Source organism: Rhipicephalus sanguineus, chromosome 6 (assembly GCF_013339695.2).
Source record: "Rhipicephalus sanguineus isolate Rsan-2018 chromosome 6, BIME_Rsan_1.4, whole genome shotgun sequence".
Taxonomy (NCBI): Eukaryota; Metazoa; Arthropoda; class Arachnida; order Ixodida; family Ixodidae; genus Rhipicephalus; species Rhipicephalus sanguineus.
Window position 1 is genome coordinate 103591115 of NC_051181.1, and position 17726 is coordinate 103608840.

Consider the following 17726-nt stretch of genomic DNA (forward strand, 5'->3'; position numbering starts at 1 on the left):
CAAAAAACAAAGGCAGTGTCTTTATTTCTACATTCCCGAAATGCAATAAGTACACTTAAAGAAAGAATGCTCATACTGGGGTGACTACGTGTTCAAACTAGTATGCAAACACAAGGTGCAAGAAAAGAAGATAACACTTTGCTGAACTTGCAACCAAGTTTAATCAGAGAAAAACAAGGAATAAAATCATAGAAAGTCACATGGCGTACGTACATCAAGATCAACGTCAATTCGCATGACAAGATTCCTCCTGGCACCAAAACGATAGGCGATAAGCCTCACCATCAGGTCAATGAAACCATGTATGCTCCAGACTTCACGCCTGTACCTTGTGTTTGCACACTGGTTTAAATGTGCAGTTACACCAACTCACAAAATTTAATGTGTTCCTACAATAGCTAACATCAGGTGCGGCTTAGATGTTGGAGCATTATAACTTATATGCTGCACAGGAATTAACAGTTTTGTTAGTGTGGTCAGTTGTTTAGTATACTTATTATTGTGATGTTTAATCTCAGCGTCCAAAGGTTTGACATAAGAGAGACACCTTACTAACTTTTCATTTGGCACTCATAAACAAACAGCGCAGTCGTTACAAATTTGATGTTTCTGTTTTCCAGTGTTTTCCTATGCTTTCACAACTACACAAACTGGCAGCTTAGTTCAAAGCAGTGCAAAAAAGAATTGGCTCACCTTTGTAATGACCAAGTCATCACCGCTATCCTGATGCAGCTTGTTCATCCATATGTCGCAGATCTGATGGGCAAAAACAGAGAAAAATGAATGCCTTCACCAAAAAACTACGATGATCCTACTGATTACAGTCCTAAGCACTTTACCCTGTTAATGGTCTTTGTAAGAAGCTTACGAGAGACAATTAATACGGGTGTGCGAATATTCGAACTTTCGAATATTTTTTTGAATAGTGCTTGCTATTCGATTCGCACCGGAAGTTCAAATACTTCGTATAGTAAAATTTGACTATTCGAAGTATTCGAACTTCCAGAAAATAAATATAACAGTTTATAATAATGGAAAATAAATATAAAGACGCTAAATCGACATGTAGCGTGCTTGGTCTTGCGTTTTGGGGTGCCGACATGCGAAACTGCTAGCGCTTCCACCGATGCCCTGAGTGGTCGCTGCATGACAAGCTTGCCGGGGGGTCCGCTGCCGATGCGTAAAATGCCCATCCGCGGTTCCGAGGAACCAGCGGGCGATGCAATTCATTGCTTGCAGCAAAACACATTGCGGTTTCTTCGCTTTCGCACGTCCGCAGGCGCAATGTTCTTGCCCGCAAAGTTCAGATTCGTCTCGTACATAGGCGCCGTGAGCGAAGTTAGACCTAGCCACGACTCCGAGCAGTAAGCTCGATCGCGATGTGCGTGGCCGTAGTACCCGATGTTGCAAAGTATGTCATGCTCGATTGCGATAACGAATAGTCGTCCCGCGATGGTCTTCGTCACGAGGTGCGAATTGCTGTTAAGCAGAACAGCTTGTCCGAGACACACGTCTGCGATGTTCGCGACGAGCACGGCACACTATCATAATCTGATGCATGAGCTTCCACTTGCAACTGCCAAACTAAAGCGTAATTATATTCTAAATGATCGTCGACCTGTGAACACAGAACGAGTGCGAACGCGTTACTAAGTAGCGCAATTTTTGACAGCCGTGACCTTGCGACGTGCAAGGAGCAGACGACGCTATCCCGGAGCGAGGATCATACCAATGGCGAGGCGTGCTGGGCAATGTTTTGTGCTGGGGCAACGTGGCGGACGCAGCCATTCGAAGGTCTCAAAAAGAACTTCAAACATTTGCTTTTTGTGCACTTTTTTCTGAATGGAGGACCTAGCTGGAGTGGGAAATTTGAAGAGTGAGAAATGCTCTTTCAGACGAGCCCAAGATGGCAGTGCCCAGTTGCGCCGTTGCGGAACTATAATTTTTTTTAACGCAGTCTTTTTTTTTTGTGATTTTCGCAGTAATTTTCGCCACCTCGGCAAGCACAACGAATTTTTTACCGCACTTCTACGTAGCTTTCAGTGACGATATTTTGGAATCAAAAACTGAAAATGTAATTTTCGAAAATCGATTTTTCTTTATTTTTTGCAATACAAAAACCGCATCCTCCCTTAGGAATAAATCTGTTCTTTGACCATGTTTGTGACTTGTAATTGTTCCTGTCTTGTAAGAACATACTTCGGGATTCTCTGCAGCTTTTTTCTGTCATTTTGCTTCGAAGTAGTATTCGAAGCATACTTGAGAAATATTAGAAATTTATTCGAAAATGATTCGATTCGATTCGCACTCAATCTCTATTATTCGAATTCACTTCGCACCAGAAATTTTGCTGTTCGCACAGCTCTTACAATTAATCTATTTACACTCATACTTTGCTCATACTAAGAAGAGGGAGAGAGAGAAGACACCATATGTCAGCACACGAGAACAGTGTCTTGCCAATGTCAATCCGGTACCTTCATGACAAGTACGTATATCTGCACATGGTGCTTCTGTGTCGTTCTTCAGATGCGCACTGCCATATTTCATCATGGTTAACCACCTAGCCCACAAGTACGTTGTAAGACCATACAGATCTTTATGCCTGAAAGCATACATCTAGGCCCTTAGGTAATGCAGGATTGTCAATGCTTTGAATGATACAAAGGTAAGATTATCCCTGGCCAGAGTTACCAAATAATCAATTTTTACGTGCGTGGCACAGCACTGCTAACATTTATGAAGTGTTCCTTGCTCCCACTATATGCGAGCATGCTCCCATTAAAGCATGAAAATTCTCTTTTGTTGCGGTAAAAAAGATATTCGCCAAAACATAATTGATTTCAAACGTTCTTCTGGCGTGATCTTTGTAAACAAAACAAAGACATGGGGCACCATTAAAAAAGTGCTCAATAAACAGTTTTACATCAAAGTAAATGGATCCCATAAAATTAAAAATTTCTTGCCTTAGAAAGACAGAAAGCTTAGCTAGCTAGTTGGTATGGATTTGTCATAAAATAAGGTTCTTACTACAAGTCTACAACACCGATGTTGTAATAGTCCAGAATTTTACTGGTTGAGAGGGTTTGCTTACCGCATTAGGTCACGATCCTAACATAGATCACGCCGCAGTCGCAAGACTAGTATATTTAGCAAATCTAGCATACTATCAGTGCAACTTTTGCAGAGTTATTCTCAAGCAGAAATTATAAAATAGATTCTCGTGCAATGGACCCTGATGAGATCAAGAAAATATGCTGCCACAAAAAAGGGTTTTGTTTACTGAGAAAGTTGTACAATATGAAACAGCAGTCAAACACAAATGCAACCAAATCAGAGGCAGATCCATTCAAGCAGCAATTCCATTTAAAGATTTCCATTTACCAAGGTTCTACTGTAGCCTGAAGTGTGCTGGACCAAAACTTAGCATTGACATAAAACTCGGTTCCATGTGGCCTAACTCATCTCATGCTCGTTGCTTGAGCCTCGCTATCCTGGTTAATGTGCAAGGTCCATGCTTAGTAATAGTTCTAAGAGAAATGTATTAAGCAGTACCTCTGCTAATTAACTTTTACAGTGCTCCGTGTGTCTTGTGTGCCTTCCTTTCTGTGGTGTCGTCTCGCGCTATAAAATATGGATGCTAATTAATGTTTCTTTTTATGTACAATTATTTTCTATCAGTATTGCTTCTCTGCACTCTCAATGTGTTCCTACATCTACTCAAACTATACTATGAACGCAGCTACACTCAAACCTCGTTATAACGAACACGGATATAATGAATTATCGGTTATAACAAATTAAATGAAGAATAGTCTTGTCATAGGTACAGTGTTATAAATAAACGTTTATACCGAATTTTCGGATATAACGAAGTTATTTTCGTGGCAGATGCAACATTGTTGTAATGAGGTTTGAGCGTATTTTATATAACCAAGTGAGTATCTTTCCTCGGCTTGGTGCCAAAGAAACATACTTCCTCACTAACATGCAAGCCCGTGTTTGATTTCTCACAGTGGAGCAACTCTAAATATGGTTGCCTTTAAAGGGCCCCTAAACCACCTCCGGTATTTTTTTTTTTAACATTTCAAGTAAACCCGCGCATCAAAGTCACAATGCCGTCATGACCAACAATGCCAAACGCAACAGTGCTTTGAGCCGTGGGCACATCGCAATATAGAAAAACAATCCTGTGCGCCTCTCCGGGCCTTTCGGTTTCCCCAGCGTTGGTCCTGAAGTCGGCACCCGCATTTCGTCTCATGTCAGCACCAACATGAACCTGCTTGTCTGCGGCAGATATACGCGCACTACCTGCTCTTCCTCTCCGCACGTCGAGGAGGAGCACTCCGCGAGGAGGAGAGACTAACAAATGAACGTAGTGTAATGAAGGAAAGAGTGAAATGAGCAAGGGCCGCAATGCAATCATCAAACGCATGCAATTCCGCCAGTATGGCACAGTTTTGAAAAATCCTCACGGCTACATGTTCGTGGTAGAATCGTGCACAATTGCAACACACCAACTAAATTTCGACCTGTGGGTGGTTTAGGGGCTTTTTAACGTGTACAGGCAGAACGGTTCTGTGCCAGATAGCCCCTCGGGGCAAAGTTTGCAGAGGTAGCGAAATAAGTGCTCTCGCATTTAAAAGAGACGGCAACACTCACTGTGCCCCCGTTTTCCTCGAGCACGCGCAAAATGGTCTGCCGTCGCTGCGAGTCCTTCTTGAGGAGGTAGAATCCGCCCGACTCCTGGTCCACGGACGAGCCATCCACGGGCGGACTCAGTAGGCCAGAGCTGCAGCGTCGCATGCCGCCCTCCGACGTTTCAGAGCTGCGCCCCGGGCAGCCAATGTGGCGTTTACCTAACAACAGCTTGGCAATGCTTGCCTCCACTCGTCAGGGCATGCCCGTAGCAAGCTTTGATTTCCTCCTCAAGTAACTTAGGCACAGGTAGTGCAAAGGGACAAGACTCGCCCAGATATAGAGGCTTTGCTTTATCGCTGGTCCTCTCAGAAAGACGTTATTTCCACTTCGTTAAGCTGTTTTTTTTCTTGCAACAATTTTCGAATGTTCACCGCGGATAGCTGGTACAGCTTAGGAAAATATATAAAACAGCATGACACAGTATGAGGAAAGCAGCACAGGACGGAGTACCGTCCTTTGCTCCCTTGCTTGTACTGCGTTGTGATGTTTTATATTTTTCTGAACTCTTTCTTTTCCGTTTTAAGAACACAAAAGAGCAGTCAGCTATTGCAGCTTGTATCATGTCAGCAACCTTTACGTATAGAGTTCGTATAAGTAAACAGGTCAAAAGCAAAGGGCAAAGTGTGACAGCTCTCCACTGTACATTGACACAGGTTCCCACTGTATGCATCTTGCACAAGTGAATTGGTTTAAATTCAATGTGCACTGAAAATCAGTTTTGAAAAACCAAAGTTAAGTTGCACCTGTTCTCTTGATAGTGCTCAATATGTTTTGCGTCTTTGATCACTACTCTGTAAGGTTCAAGACTGCAGTAAATATGAAGTTGCTTTAGCCAATACAAGTGCATTTCAGCAATGAAATTCAGGTAAATTTAACGGAATGGAACAGAAGGCAGCAGTAATTATAGCGATCCTTTGTGCCATAAAGCAAATAAAACCGAGTCTACTACTGTATTTTGTGCCTGTGTGCCGCTATTTATTGATGTAAAAGCCATTTGACCACCGTATAAAACTGCCAATTACCTTGCCAAGAATCAAGTTCTGCTTTATTTGGATTGCCAAAAATGGTCACACAACAAAGCCTTTCAGCTCATTTTGTTCGGAATGTGACAGCGGCAGTTGCTGCATGTTTTCGCAAAACTTGCCAACAATGACAACATGGAAACCAATCAGCTGGCTAATCAAAAGCTAGGCACGTACTAGTCCTAGCATCTAGGCAAACAAGAAAAAATGCAGACGGCAATCTGCTCTGGCACTGCAGACAATGTAGTTTTCCCAGGAGGAGATGATCTGTCTAAAAGCAGAAAGACTACGCTAACGACTAGAATGAACTATGCTGATAAAGCACGTGTAAGGAGCCTGCTACGACGAGCTGACAGAAGAAAGGGCACGAAAACATGCATGAGAGATATGTCCACAGGACACACACACTCCTCCAAGTCAATAAAGCGATTGGCAGCATTTGAAAGCAAAAAGAAAAAAAAAAGGAGACTGTTACTTCAACAAAGCACGACACGACTTCACTAGACAATACTTGCCCTCCGAAGCAGACGACAAATGTTTTGACACAGTGGTGTCTCAGACACTCACAAGCACATGACTGTACGCAGAATGTGACCACAGTCACACGAAATGTAAACATTAAATGCAATCCTGGCAGGCGCCGTCATAGGCGTTGAATTCTGCCCAATGAGAAAGCTCAGTGGCCTGCCTATTAAAAACGATTCAGCACATTTTTTTTGAATGTTACATGGGGAGGAACTCAGTAATAAAACTTAGCCCAAGTAGCAGACATAAAAATGACACCAAGAAGACTGGCACAATACTGATTATGTCCATGCTGATTATGCCAGAATGTGCCTTTACTAATTATAATTAGATCTGCTTACTACCAATTACAATCTTACTGTCAAATGCCTACCAAATGTTATATCAGTGTTCAATGATTGCACTTAAAATGTTCCTGACCAGTAGTGAGTCTCAAAAGTCCTTCCTCCTAATTACATATCAGGGCAGCAGCAGCGGCAGCAACTCAGTTATCACTAAGAATTTTGCCACAAAAGCTTAAAATGAGAATGAAAAGAAAGTTTGCAAGAACAACTACGTTACCCAAAGGAAAATGTTGAAGGTGACCGTGGAATTGCATCCGTCGGACTTGTGGCCGCCGCGGAGCTAAGAAGAAAGGATGTCCTAGATTTAGGAGGGGGCAGAGGCCAGCACATTTTTTTTTTTTTGTGACCATGGAACAGTGGGACAAAAGTTCAGAGAAAGGGTAGGCAGAAACAAAGAGGACACAATCAGGCACCGAAGGCACGGTGCGGTGAAGTGAAACAACAGAGGGAGAAAGAATAGAGAAGAAGAGGTGAGCCAAACGAAAAAAAAAGGACAAAAAAGAAAAAAAAAGAACACAGCAGTGTTAGGGGGCCATCTGCATGCACGAAAACACCCAAGCCCCACGCCCGCAAAGCACTGCCAACCCGGTTAGAGACACTTAAAAAAGCCCGCCACATCGCACACCTCACTACATGAAATCTACAGGATGCAGCGGCCATTGCTCAGGTGCTGGCACAAAGGAAAAACATAAGGAAACGCTACTTTGAGGCACCTTCCTCTCTTTTGGTGAAGCAGAGCGACAATGTTTGTCCTCTACGTGAATGTGCAACCAATGCTCCTGTATTTTTTCACGTGTAACCCCCCCCTAAATACACCGAAAATTTGGAAATGAAATAAGGGTGCAAGCTACACACAAACCTTGGCATGCAAGTTTGCTTCGTCTTTTCAGTAATGAAGGAAAACAGCTTCATGACAATACGCGGGAATTTTTATTGCGATAGCAATTATATGGACACTCTTGACAGGTTTTTGCCATTGCCGTCATGTTCCACATGAAGTACAGATCGATAACATCCCCCCGCGCAGTGTGTGTTTCAACCGCGGGTAAAAGCGCGCAAGCAAGGGCATCCAACACGGCTGAAGCAGAGATGAAACAAGCCGGCCCATCTCCGTCGCACGGAGGGCGCATTTCATAACACCACCCCGCATGCACAGCCTGCCATTGCTTGCTGCTCAAGCAGAGAGGAAACGCCCCGCCCGTCTTGAAGGAGCACGAAGGGACACAGGCGGATGGGGATGGGGGGGAGCTGTGTGGCTCGAGCAGCAACTGTGAACTTTGAATATAAGGGCACGACCACGATCACTTGCGTGCGCGCTATCTCGGCAGGCATCAGAAAACGGCTCGTATAACCTTCTACGTGCTGTGCTCTCAACGCAAACAGACTGAACAAAATCTGGTTTTCTCCCTGGAGCGGTCGTATTCTCTTACACCAGTGTTTTGTAGAGTTACACGAGATTGAATCCAGAAGATTTAGCGGCGAACCTTACTTCGTATAACATTACAATTTGTTGCTATCGCATTCATTGCTGTGCCCTTGCGGTGAAACTGTGACATTTTTTTTGCTCGCAGTTTGCAGGGGTGATGGGAGGGGGGGGGTGTTGAGGTTATAGGGAGTGCAGGTAACACGCAAGAAAATGCGGTATAGAGATAGATCTAATAGCAAAATTGCGTACGGGAAACAATGCGGATATATGAAGCAGACTACGGGAGGCATGAAGAAGGCGTGAAGAAAGCACACACAGCAATATCTCATGGAGATCATCAAATTTGAAGAGTTGCCTTGGTGCCACAAAAGTGAGGAAGTGCGAACTATGGAAGGCAGTGCCCTTTGTGCCAAAGTTCCCTCGAGCAACTAGAAAGCACCGCTGCACCAGCTTATGCGCCCCAAAGACAACTTCCTCCAGTGCGCGCAACCATGCCAACACCCCCATGCAGTGGACACAGCACACCGCCGCTTTACCTCTGGGACAGGTCAAATCGCTCGGGCCGGGGAATCCGTGGAAGCACCCGCTTTGCCTGGCCTAAGGTGGTCGGGCTAGCCTCGCAGGAACTGTAGCCTCGATCCGAGTTAAACTCGACCGCTTCCTCATCTCTAAAAAAGGCGGTAAGAGACGCGGGACCCCAGCCCGGGCCAGAGGACTGTTTTTTGTTTGCGTTTTCACTGATGAACTTAACTTAAACACTATTTTTTACATCAATGAACCCACTGGGCAATTGGCAACACCATTTCTCAGAGAAGGTAATGAGAGGAGCCTCTCATCAACAAAATACATGGGATACATACTTTCTGAAAAAATGTTGAGGTGCTAGCTCTGTCCCTAATGGCCACAAGTTGTTTTTCATCCATGTTCACTCCCCTATATTTCATAATAACAAATATAGTAAAAACTACAGATAATGTCCCCTACACCTACCTTGACTTCATTACCTGTTGACTTTATACGGTCGTGCCTAACAGAAACGGGCCCTGAACCTGAACCAATTCCCCTTTTCTGAGCTGCCCCATTTGTCACTTCAGACGCGACTGCTGGGAAAAGCTCTTCCAGATGTGCCAAACAAAATTTTTCAGAATCAGCTACTACAGTCTTTCTTTCGACGCTTAAATATAAAGTCTGATAATAACGTCTAAGGTTAAATGAAATGTTTGCCTGCCCTGCAATTACTAGATACACTTGAGCTGAACAAAAGTCAATTTCCCCAAAGCCGTCTTTGATAGCACTGTCTCTTGGCTTCTTGTGGTAATCACTGGCGCATTAAATGTCATTGACAAAACAAGATTACGCAGGAACTTACGTGCATAAGAACAAGGCCAACAACTGAGTTGTTTTTTTTTTCGAAATGAGTCAAATCCATCCAAAGAGAATTTGAGAAAACGGCAAAAATTTGCTATGCAAACTAAATACAACGCTGTCAAAGCTATTCTATGATATGTTTTACATGTCGGCTAAGGGAAGTTTCTGGCCACAATCGAGTAAAGAATATGCAGCGGATTTCCCCATTATTAGCATGACAACGTTGGATTTGGCTCATATTGAATTGAGACATTAAATTCAATGCGGTATTCTTGAAAAAACTTTATGGAAATTCCGGCAACGGCACATTCTTGCTTCGCCGGCGTCGACATTGCTTCTGTTCACGACGTCGTCGACGTCTGGGGACAGATCTCTCACCGATCTCTTCACTTCCATCAGAATCCATGATAATCCAGCTCCAAAAGGGCAAAAAAAAACTTGCAGAAACACCCAGAAAACAGGCAGAGCAGTCAGGCTCGGCGGGAAATCACACAGAGGCTTCCATGTTTGCTGAATCACGTGATCGCTGAAGCGCTCTACTATTGGCATACTGGATTTGACTCATTTCGATCCATACAGCGCATGGATCTGACTCATTTTTATTTTGAAACGAGATCTGTGAGCACACGTAGCTGTTGGTATTTGACCCATTTCGTTCTGATAACTCTTTTAGAGGAAAGTTGAGAGAATGTACTTGCCAATGGAGCAATATTTGAGCTAGTTTCCGTTTCTGGATTTAGCTCACTTCGAAAAAAAAAAAAAAACGCCACAAATGCCCACATGCTAGTCCAAAAAATGTCTGCACTCAAGGAGGCTTACCTTTTCCTCCAACTATACGCTATCCGTCTACCTTTCCTTTCTTTAAGGGGGGACATGGTGTGTGGAGATATTTTCTGTATCTTATGTCCAAACCTGATGAAATTAAATGGACTTGTTTGGTTTTTCATGCCGATTTCAAATATACAATAATTTTTCTTGTAAGCAAACTGGTTTACGAGACACACAAAGCTGCCTCTCTATTGTTTCCGGAGACAATAGGAGAAAAGCCGTTCAGCAGAAAGTGAATATTATCAGATAGCTAGATACTACTACATGCAATAAGTGCAACGCTGCAAACAGTTTTCAGATCGGATCATAACTAGTTATTCTGCAGATGATCGAAATTCAATGTTTGTACCATGACTACCGTAAAGAAAAAACAATATCAATTTTAAAAAATCTATGAGCAGAAAATTAGAATTCTGCTCTCAGCACTTTGTGATACACAGCTTGGGCTTTATGTTAAAAAAGTAATTACAGCTCTAGCTGTTCTAGATCATGAGATATCACTCCGACAAGCTAAATAAATGACCCAAAAACATTTAACGTTCAGCTCGTACTCGTTGCACAGATCTAAACTGCAGATGAAATACTGGTCTTATAAGACTTCTCTTTGGCTTTACATGCGAAATAATAGCTGTAGATGTCAATAATATAATTTAAAAAACACTTTTTTCTTTGATGATTTTATGGTCTCCACAACCCATGTCCCCCCTTAAAGGGACTGTCTACCGTGCTTTATTGCTTTTCTGTTTTGTGTCGCAATACGAAGCATACAGTCTGAAGTGTCCAACCTTGCAGCGGTTTCTCTGGAAAGCGGGCAGAAATTTTTAAAAAAGGAATTTTTCTATCTACGTTCTGTCATCTTCAAATAGTGCAGGGACGCCTGCAACATTGGTTACTGCACGCGATGACAATCGTTGTGCTGGCAAAAGTTCAAAACTGGAACCACATGCAGTTCTTGCAGGCTTAATTAGGTTTTGTTTAATGATAAAACGATTGCAGTAATGGTCGTTTAGAGCTCACAAACTGTCAAATAATAAAGTATTATTACCACAGTCTCTCAAGCTTTGTTTATTCAGCCTGAAAAACCACTGCAGTCGAGTGGAAAACTTGGTCTGCTCCAGCAACACTGGTATGCCAGCATTGTGAAACGAACTGCAGTGGTTCCACTAATGCCTAACGTGCAACTAAAATGAACATGAGATGTGCTTCACAGAAGAAAAGAAGGTCCTTGCTGTTTTTCAATTATGTCTAGGTGTTCTGTGTTGCATAAGCGACATGACAGCCAACACGGCTGTCATGTCGCTTCAGCGTAGTTTTACTGCTTTTAAGAAAAGGAATCACAGACATGGTTCAAAAATTCCCTGAAGTCAGTTGCACTGCTCTTCGCCCAAGACGTTTTTTTTCTGAGTGGCGCCGGACGCTGTGCTCGGGTGGCTCACGTTTCTCTGCCGTAGGCAGGCAGGCAAATGTGTCGCCAGCATCACCACCGAGCGCATCTTAGAATGCGCGACGAAAAAAGCAAGAATTACTCTTTGACGAAAAGGGAAGCTGCCAAAAGTGCGTAACATACAATTTTAAGTTATACGTATTTGTTTTCAAGCAAAATAACTCTACCTGCGAGAGTTTTTTGCTTCTACCAATAGATTGAAACCAATTGCTGTATGATGCTAGCGGTCATACTTTAATGATTTTCAGAGCCAAATTAAAAACATAATTCCTTTTTTATTGAACAAAAGCATGCTCGTTGCCTTCGATGTGACAAACAATCTTCTCATTCTCACCACAATCAAAAAACTTTTTCTGAGCGGTAGACAGTCCCTTTAATGCCAGGTATTACAGGTCACAAGTGGTGTGAGCATCATCATGACAGCATTCTTGGCAGGAAAGTAACGAGTACAGAGTTTTTAAGAAAGGAAATGCGAGACACATGACGGTCATTGTTTGGGGGCAAGGCATGCCCAAATTCTCGGCGCGAAGTTTCATGATGCCACCAAGTATCACAAGAAACATCCAAGAACTACAGAAGATGCCCACACCACGTGAGCAACACCTCAAGTTCCACTCTTACAAAACAGCCACGCTACTGCCTTCATCCGCCAACACCTGCCCCTGGAAAATGGATCGGGACTCAAAAACATACCCACACAGCCTGGTACTTGTTCCGCAGGACCTTTTTGTCCAAAAGCAGCAGCAAAAAGAAAAAAGCCACAAGCAAATGCGCAAGCCACATAAAAAGCACAAGGCTCAAAATCATAAACACCGAAGGAAAACAAGGACTTGTTGTGAACTTGGCCATAACTAAAAAAAGAAAACACAACGGGCATGCGTGCTGTAATCCAACTGTTTTTTTAAACACAAGCAAAGGGACACTGACCCGTCCTCCCCAGTGCTGGCGAACCGAGACATCCGTTCCGGCTTGTCCATCTTGTGTACACGATCGGCCGGAACTGCGGTACAACACACATCTCCCACATCTACCATTTCAGACAAGACGTAACGGCTAGAACTTCTCGCTGGTCCAGTTTCCAGAACACAATGAACGCTAACTGCAACAAAATTTCCAAGTTGTCCAAGTTCACATCACAGTGACATAACAAGTATTTAAATACATGACCAATACAGCATAGTACACCACTTACAACACAAGTCACCGGGGTCGTGACTAGTACTATCCACATTACAATCTGTACTACACCTAATAGGTGATCCAAACATTGTTCAGATGCTGCGCATATGCGAAACACGTAGAACAAGCATTCACACGTATCTGGGAATCAAAGCATGCGACCTGTATGTAAGCATCAAGTCAAATTTAGAAACGTCAAAAGGTTAAGATCCAAAGACCCATGGTGCCCACAAAATGAATGCCAGAAAAGAAATTCTCTAGTCAAATCATGATCTGGGAGCCAGATTGTGATTGTCTTGATCTTGATCAGGCCTCATCGTGATTAAAAGTCACCGTTTGCCAGCACCTAAACAGGGTGCGCCCTGATCGCAATCAAAAGTGCTCACGTAACAATGGTACACCGCAGAGCAAAATACAGGAGAATCACCTGATATGCTTCGGCTGAAGTCAGGTGCAGCAGGCCGCGTTTTCTTTTTGCTACTGAAAAAAAGACAAAAGGAAATCAAGGGAGTCTAGAACGAGACAGAAGGACGCACCTCTTCCTTTTTACCTTTACTGCTGACAAAGAACATTGCGAAAAACAAGCAACAAAAAGGAAAAAACAAAAATGTATCACATTTTTCGTTCTTGTGCATTCATTTACTGCACTATTCTTCCTCAGCATTCATTACTTCTAGCTTTACTACAATGAAAAGCTCTATGCAGCTGCTGCCACGACTCGCTACTGCAACTGCCAGTGTTGTCAGCCTAGTTACTCCTTTAATTGCCTTAGTTACTGCTTTAATTGCCCTATAAAATGATACAGCCTCTCGAATAAAACAATCTGGGGGCACCTCAGAAATGCTAGAAAGGTGGCATATCTAGAGAAGTCACTTTTGGATGTAGGTTTGCTTTAGTGAGACCTCGGCCTGTTTCGGCATCAAAGCCCTCAGAGTATGTGGCTGTCAGCACACTTGTAACTGTGCTAAGGCAGCAGGCATGCCCCAGTGCCAAAAAAAAAGTCACCGATTTGTTCTGTGCCAACTCATGCGATACTATTTTGTGAAATTTATACTATATCTGCAGTTGGCCACCTGAGAAGATCACCCAAGGAAAGCTGCTGCTTTTCAGACTGTGAAGAGTGAACTCATTTCAACCTGTGATTTCTTGAACGCCTGTACTGTTTTGCTTTCAATTAGATTAGTTAGATTCTTCACGGTAGGTTCATGATTTCAGTATTTCTCATTTCATGCGACCAGAAAGTTGTCCCTCAAGTAATGTTACGATTCAGTAAATGTGCCAGGTAAAAAATCAAAGAGTAACTTTCAAACTAATCATCGAGTCATCTTAATGCAAAGACCAACTATTCCAGACAAGGGAAGAAAGGCAATGAGGAGACATCAGGTCTTACTCACTCTGTTATGAACGGGTCTTCCAAAAGTTCAGCAGCAGTGGCCCGTTTGGCAGGGTCCGGTTCAAAGCACCTGCACGGCAAAGCGGCAAGCAGCATTTCACGATTGCCTACCTCCATTTAGGGTTTTCCCAACTCTGCTTCCTTAAAAGCAATCAACAATGTAAAAGATCCTATTGATAAAACAGATGCTGGCGTCAGCGAGAAGCCGGTGATTTCAGCTTGGTTGAAAACCTGACACATTATGCAGGTGCTCACACACAAATGATATAATCCACACTGTGATCAAACATGACAATTATATGTACACCTATGAGCACCTGCCTACACCCCCAGTCTTGGAAAAACTAGAATAATGTGTCATAATTCACATGCGATTTGAACATGGGGCCTCTTACGGGCTCAGGACATCCTGAAGCTACGTGTTGCGTGGTTTTCAGAGCTGCACCTGTCTGACAAGCAACAAATGAAGGCACACTAAATGTACTACGAGTCTTTGGGAACGTTACACAAAGAATATATGAGTGAATCAGTCCCCTGAACTTTGTGCTTTGGGTAGCTTGCATAGGCTGTATTGATGAGCTTGACAGTGATGGACGCGACATTTTGTTTTTTGGAGCATATTCTGGAGCAGAAAAAATGCTGCTTTGGAGCAGCAATCGGTGTTTTTGGAGCTGATGGCAAAATATTCTGTGCAACTCCCGGAGTTTAAAGCATCATTAAAGCATTTCATGAACATTAATATTTATTATTAAACATAATGCACATACAATAATTGCAGGAAACATAATTAAGCAGATGGATGGTCACTGAACACTATATATTTAAAATGCTATATATTTAAAAGCTACATATTTAAAATGCCAGTACTTGTGGCAGAAATTCCATAAAAGCGATAAAGCTGAACACCAAATGATAAAAGTAACCACAATCACATATGACCATCGCCAAAGAAGCAGCTTATAAATGGTACGAGATCAAAGCAATCTGTTATTTTCATACTTCACCAAAATAGCCTGCACTGAAAATTAAAAAAAGAAGCAACTAATGAGCTAGCTATGCACTTAAAATGCCTGTTTTTGTGGCATAATGGAGGTCGAAGCTGATAAAGCGATAAATGTCAGTCACACATCACATTTGTAACAGCGGCAGTTATTAATCAGTATGACATTGAACTAATCTCGCACACATTTCACCAAAACAGTCTGCTTGTCAGGTATCATTGGCGTCAAATGAAACCCGAACAGCGGCAAGCATTTGCAGTGGTATAGTGCGCGCCGTCCAGTTATCACCATGAACAGGCCTGCGCATTCGGTTGGGCAGCACTGCGCATATATGCGCGCCGGTCCATGGTAATAACCGGACGGCGCGAACTATATACCACTGCGAATGCTTGCCGCTGTTCGGGTTTCATTTGACGCCGATTGTACAAATATATTGCTAAATGAGATATATATTGACAATGCTGTTATGCAGCTAGTATACAAGCGGCATACTAGGATGATAGTATACAGCTTGTTTTTGGTTTTGTTTAGGCTTGCTGGATGATCACACGGTTAAAGTGCATTGTTTTCAGCTTCCCAGTGCCATTTTGGAGCAGGTTAGGAGCAGTTACTAACAAAAATTACAGTTTGGAGCAGCATGGAGCAGCACTTCCCTTTTGGAGCAGTTTGGAGCAATTGGAGCAGCACTTCCATCACTGGCTTGATATCATTTAACGCTTGAAACGCTGGCCATGGATGCACTACCACTAAACAAGGCCTGTGCCGTTCCTGTCTGCAACCACAGTTACACTGTTCCTGTGTGGCATGAGCACAATTGCTAGCACAACAGTTAATATGCCAAAGCTTTACAGCTGCTGAGTGGCAGCATCTTTGAGGTGTCGGTGGAAGTGGCGCGAGTTACAGACACACCACCCATGACAGCAGGGTGCTCCTGGCATTCCCAGTAATGACGCTCCTTACTGGTTCATTATGTACATACAGCGTTACCTAAAGTGTAGCGTAATGTTTGCACACCTTTAGGACACTATTCTTCACGGATATTGTGCTGCAAGAGAGACTGCTGAAGACAAATATGCTAAAAAAAGGAGTATTCCTGTATTTAATGTCATTTATTTGTTTCTTTTTAAAAGTTTTGTCAATATTAGTTTGTCGCATCCACAAAATTAGTGTTCTTGGAGTAACTCATTCCCATGCACTGTATCTCTGTTCACATCTTCACCAAGCAATGTGTCAGACAAAATGTGCATGTGACGTTAATAAGGGCGGCTACACGGGGTTCTTGGTATGCCGTCTGAAAAAATCATAGCATGGCAAAGGACAAGTACACAAGAAAACAAGCAAACATATGATGAAACATGACACTGTCCTTTGCTGCTCTACAATGAAGTTGAAAGTGCATGTGACGTTGATAAAGAATTATACTATGATGATACTACAATGCTGACACCACACAGGCATAGTGCATTACACCCCTGTTAGAAAGGTCTGACGTAAAAGCTGCAAACCAATTACAGCTCAGACCACTTATAACGTAACCGCTTACAGTGCAGTACCGGCTATAATGCGGTTTTTTCTGACTCCCGTTTACCCTCCCATAGAACTCCATGTATACGCATACCGCTTATTGTGCAGTCCCCCGAGATGAAAGACCGGTTATAATGCGGCTGCCGGAACGTTCTCAGAGATGCGAGGGAGCGAGCGTGCTTCTAAGCGGAGATGCGCCGGCGGGGGAGAGAGCGGCGACGGCGTTAGGAAGGAGGAGCGGACGCGGAACGAACGAACAAGGAGCGGGGGAAGAAAAAAAAAGGGGATGGCGGTGGGGGACAGCAGCCCGGCGCGGGTGCGTGGTGTGAGGAGGGGGAGCGGGTGCGTGGCCGACGGAGAAGCCTTTGCCCCCTTGACATGCGCGCTTTGCCCCGGCCGCATGACATGCGCGCTCCGCTACGTACGGGCGCCCGCGTCCGCATCAAGAGCGCGTTACCGCTATTTGTCTCCGTCGGGAAAATAGTTGCTTCGTCGTAGAGCGCAGATATCGCGCGTGCAACCTCGATTCCCCCGCAAGTAACAATGTTTTTAGACGCGATTGAGCTTTCGCCTTTGCCACCAACAGGCGGACTTACAAGCTTGAGAGACTTTTTCAGGATAGTTGCCGCGGCTGTTCTCCTGACCGCGAACCGAAACTTCGTTTCACGCGTGATGCCCTCGGTTTAGCTCGCGAGTGCGATCTCTTTGACGCCCGATCTCCGTGTTGCCTAGGGCAAGCTTCTCGCGGCGGCATGCCAAGTTGCAACGCGCACGCTAGGCCTAACGAGCGCTAGCTGCCATGTCGGTGGCCGCGGACTACAGAAGTTGCGGTTTGGTGCCGAGTCAATGAAACATTTTGCAGTTGTTGCATTTAGAAGGGGTGACTTACATCTTTAACGAAAACGCGAGCGTGCGTGTGAAACGCTCGAGTGGTGGTTTGTGGTCGACGCCGTTTTCGACATGGTGCACGC

General features: G+C 43.7%; 1 protein-coding gene across 4 annotated transcripts in view; it reads right to left on the reverse strand.

The window, feature by feature from the left end:
- The window catches only part of LOC119396072 (mitogen-activated protein kinase kinase kinase 15), a 101502-nt gene that overhangs the window by 17231 nt on the left and 66545 nt on the right, over nt 1-17726 (reverse strand). The window contains exons 21-27 of one of the 4 annotated variants that reach the window (XM_037663143.2): nt 14232-14300; nt 13265-13314; nt 12586-12658; nt 8555-8686; nt 6810-6872; nt 4663-4828; nt 694-756 (exon numbers count right to left, since the gene is read on the reverse strand). In XM_037663143.2, coding sequence (XP_037519071.1) covers nt 694-756; nt 4663-4828; nt 6810-6872; nt 8555-8686; nt 12586-12658; nt 13265-13314; nt 14232-14300 — 616 coding nt within the window. Of the gene's footprint in view, nt 1-693; nt 757-4662; nt 4829-6809; nt 6891-8554; nt 8687-12585; nt 12659-13264; nt 13318-14231; nt 14301-17726 lie in introns of all 4 variants that reach the window. The other 3 variants (XM_037663141.2, XM_037663148.2, XM_037663147.2) reach the window with 3 other exon arrangements.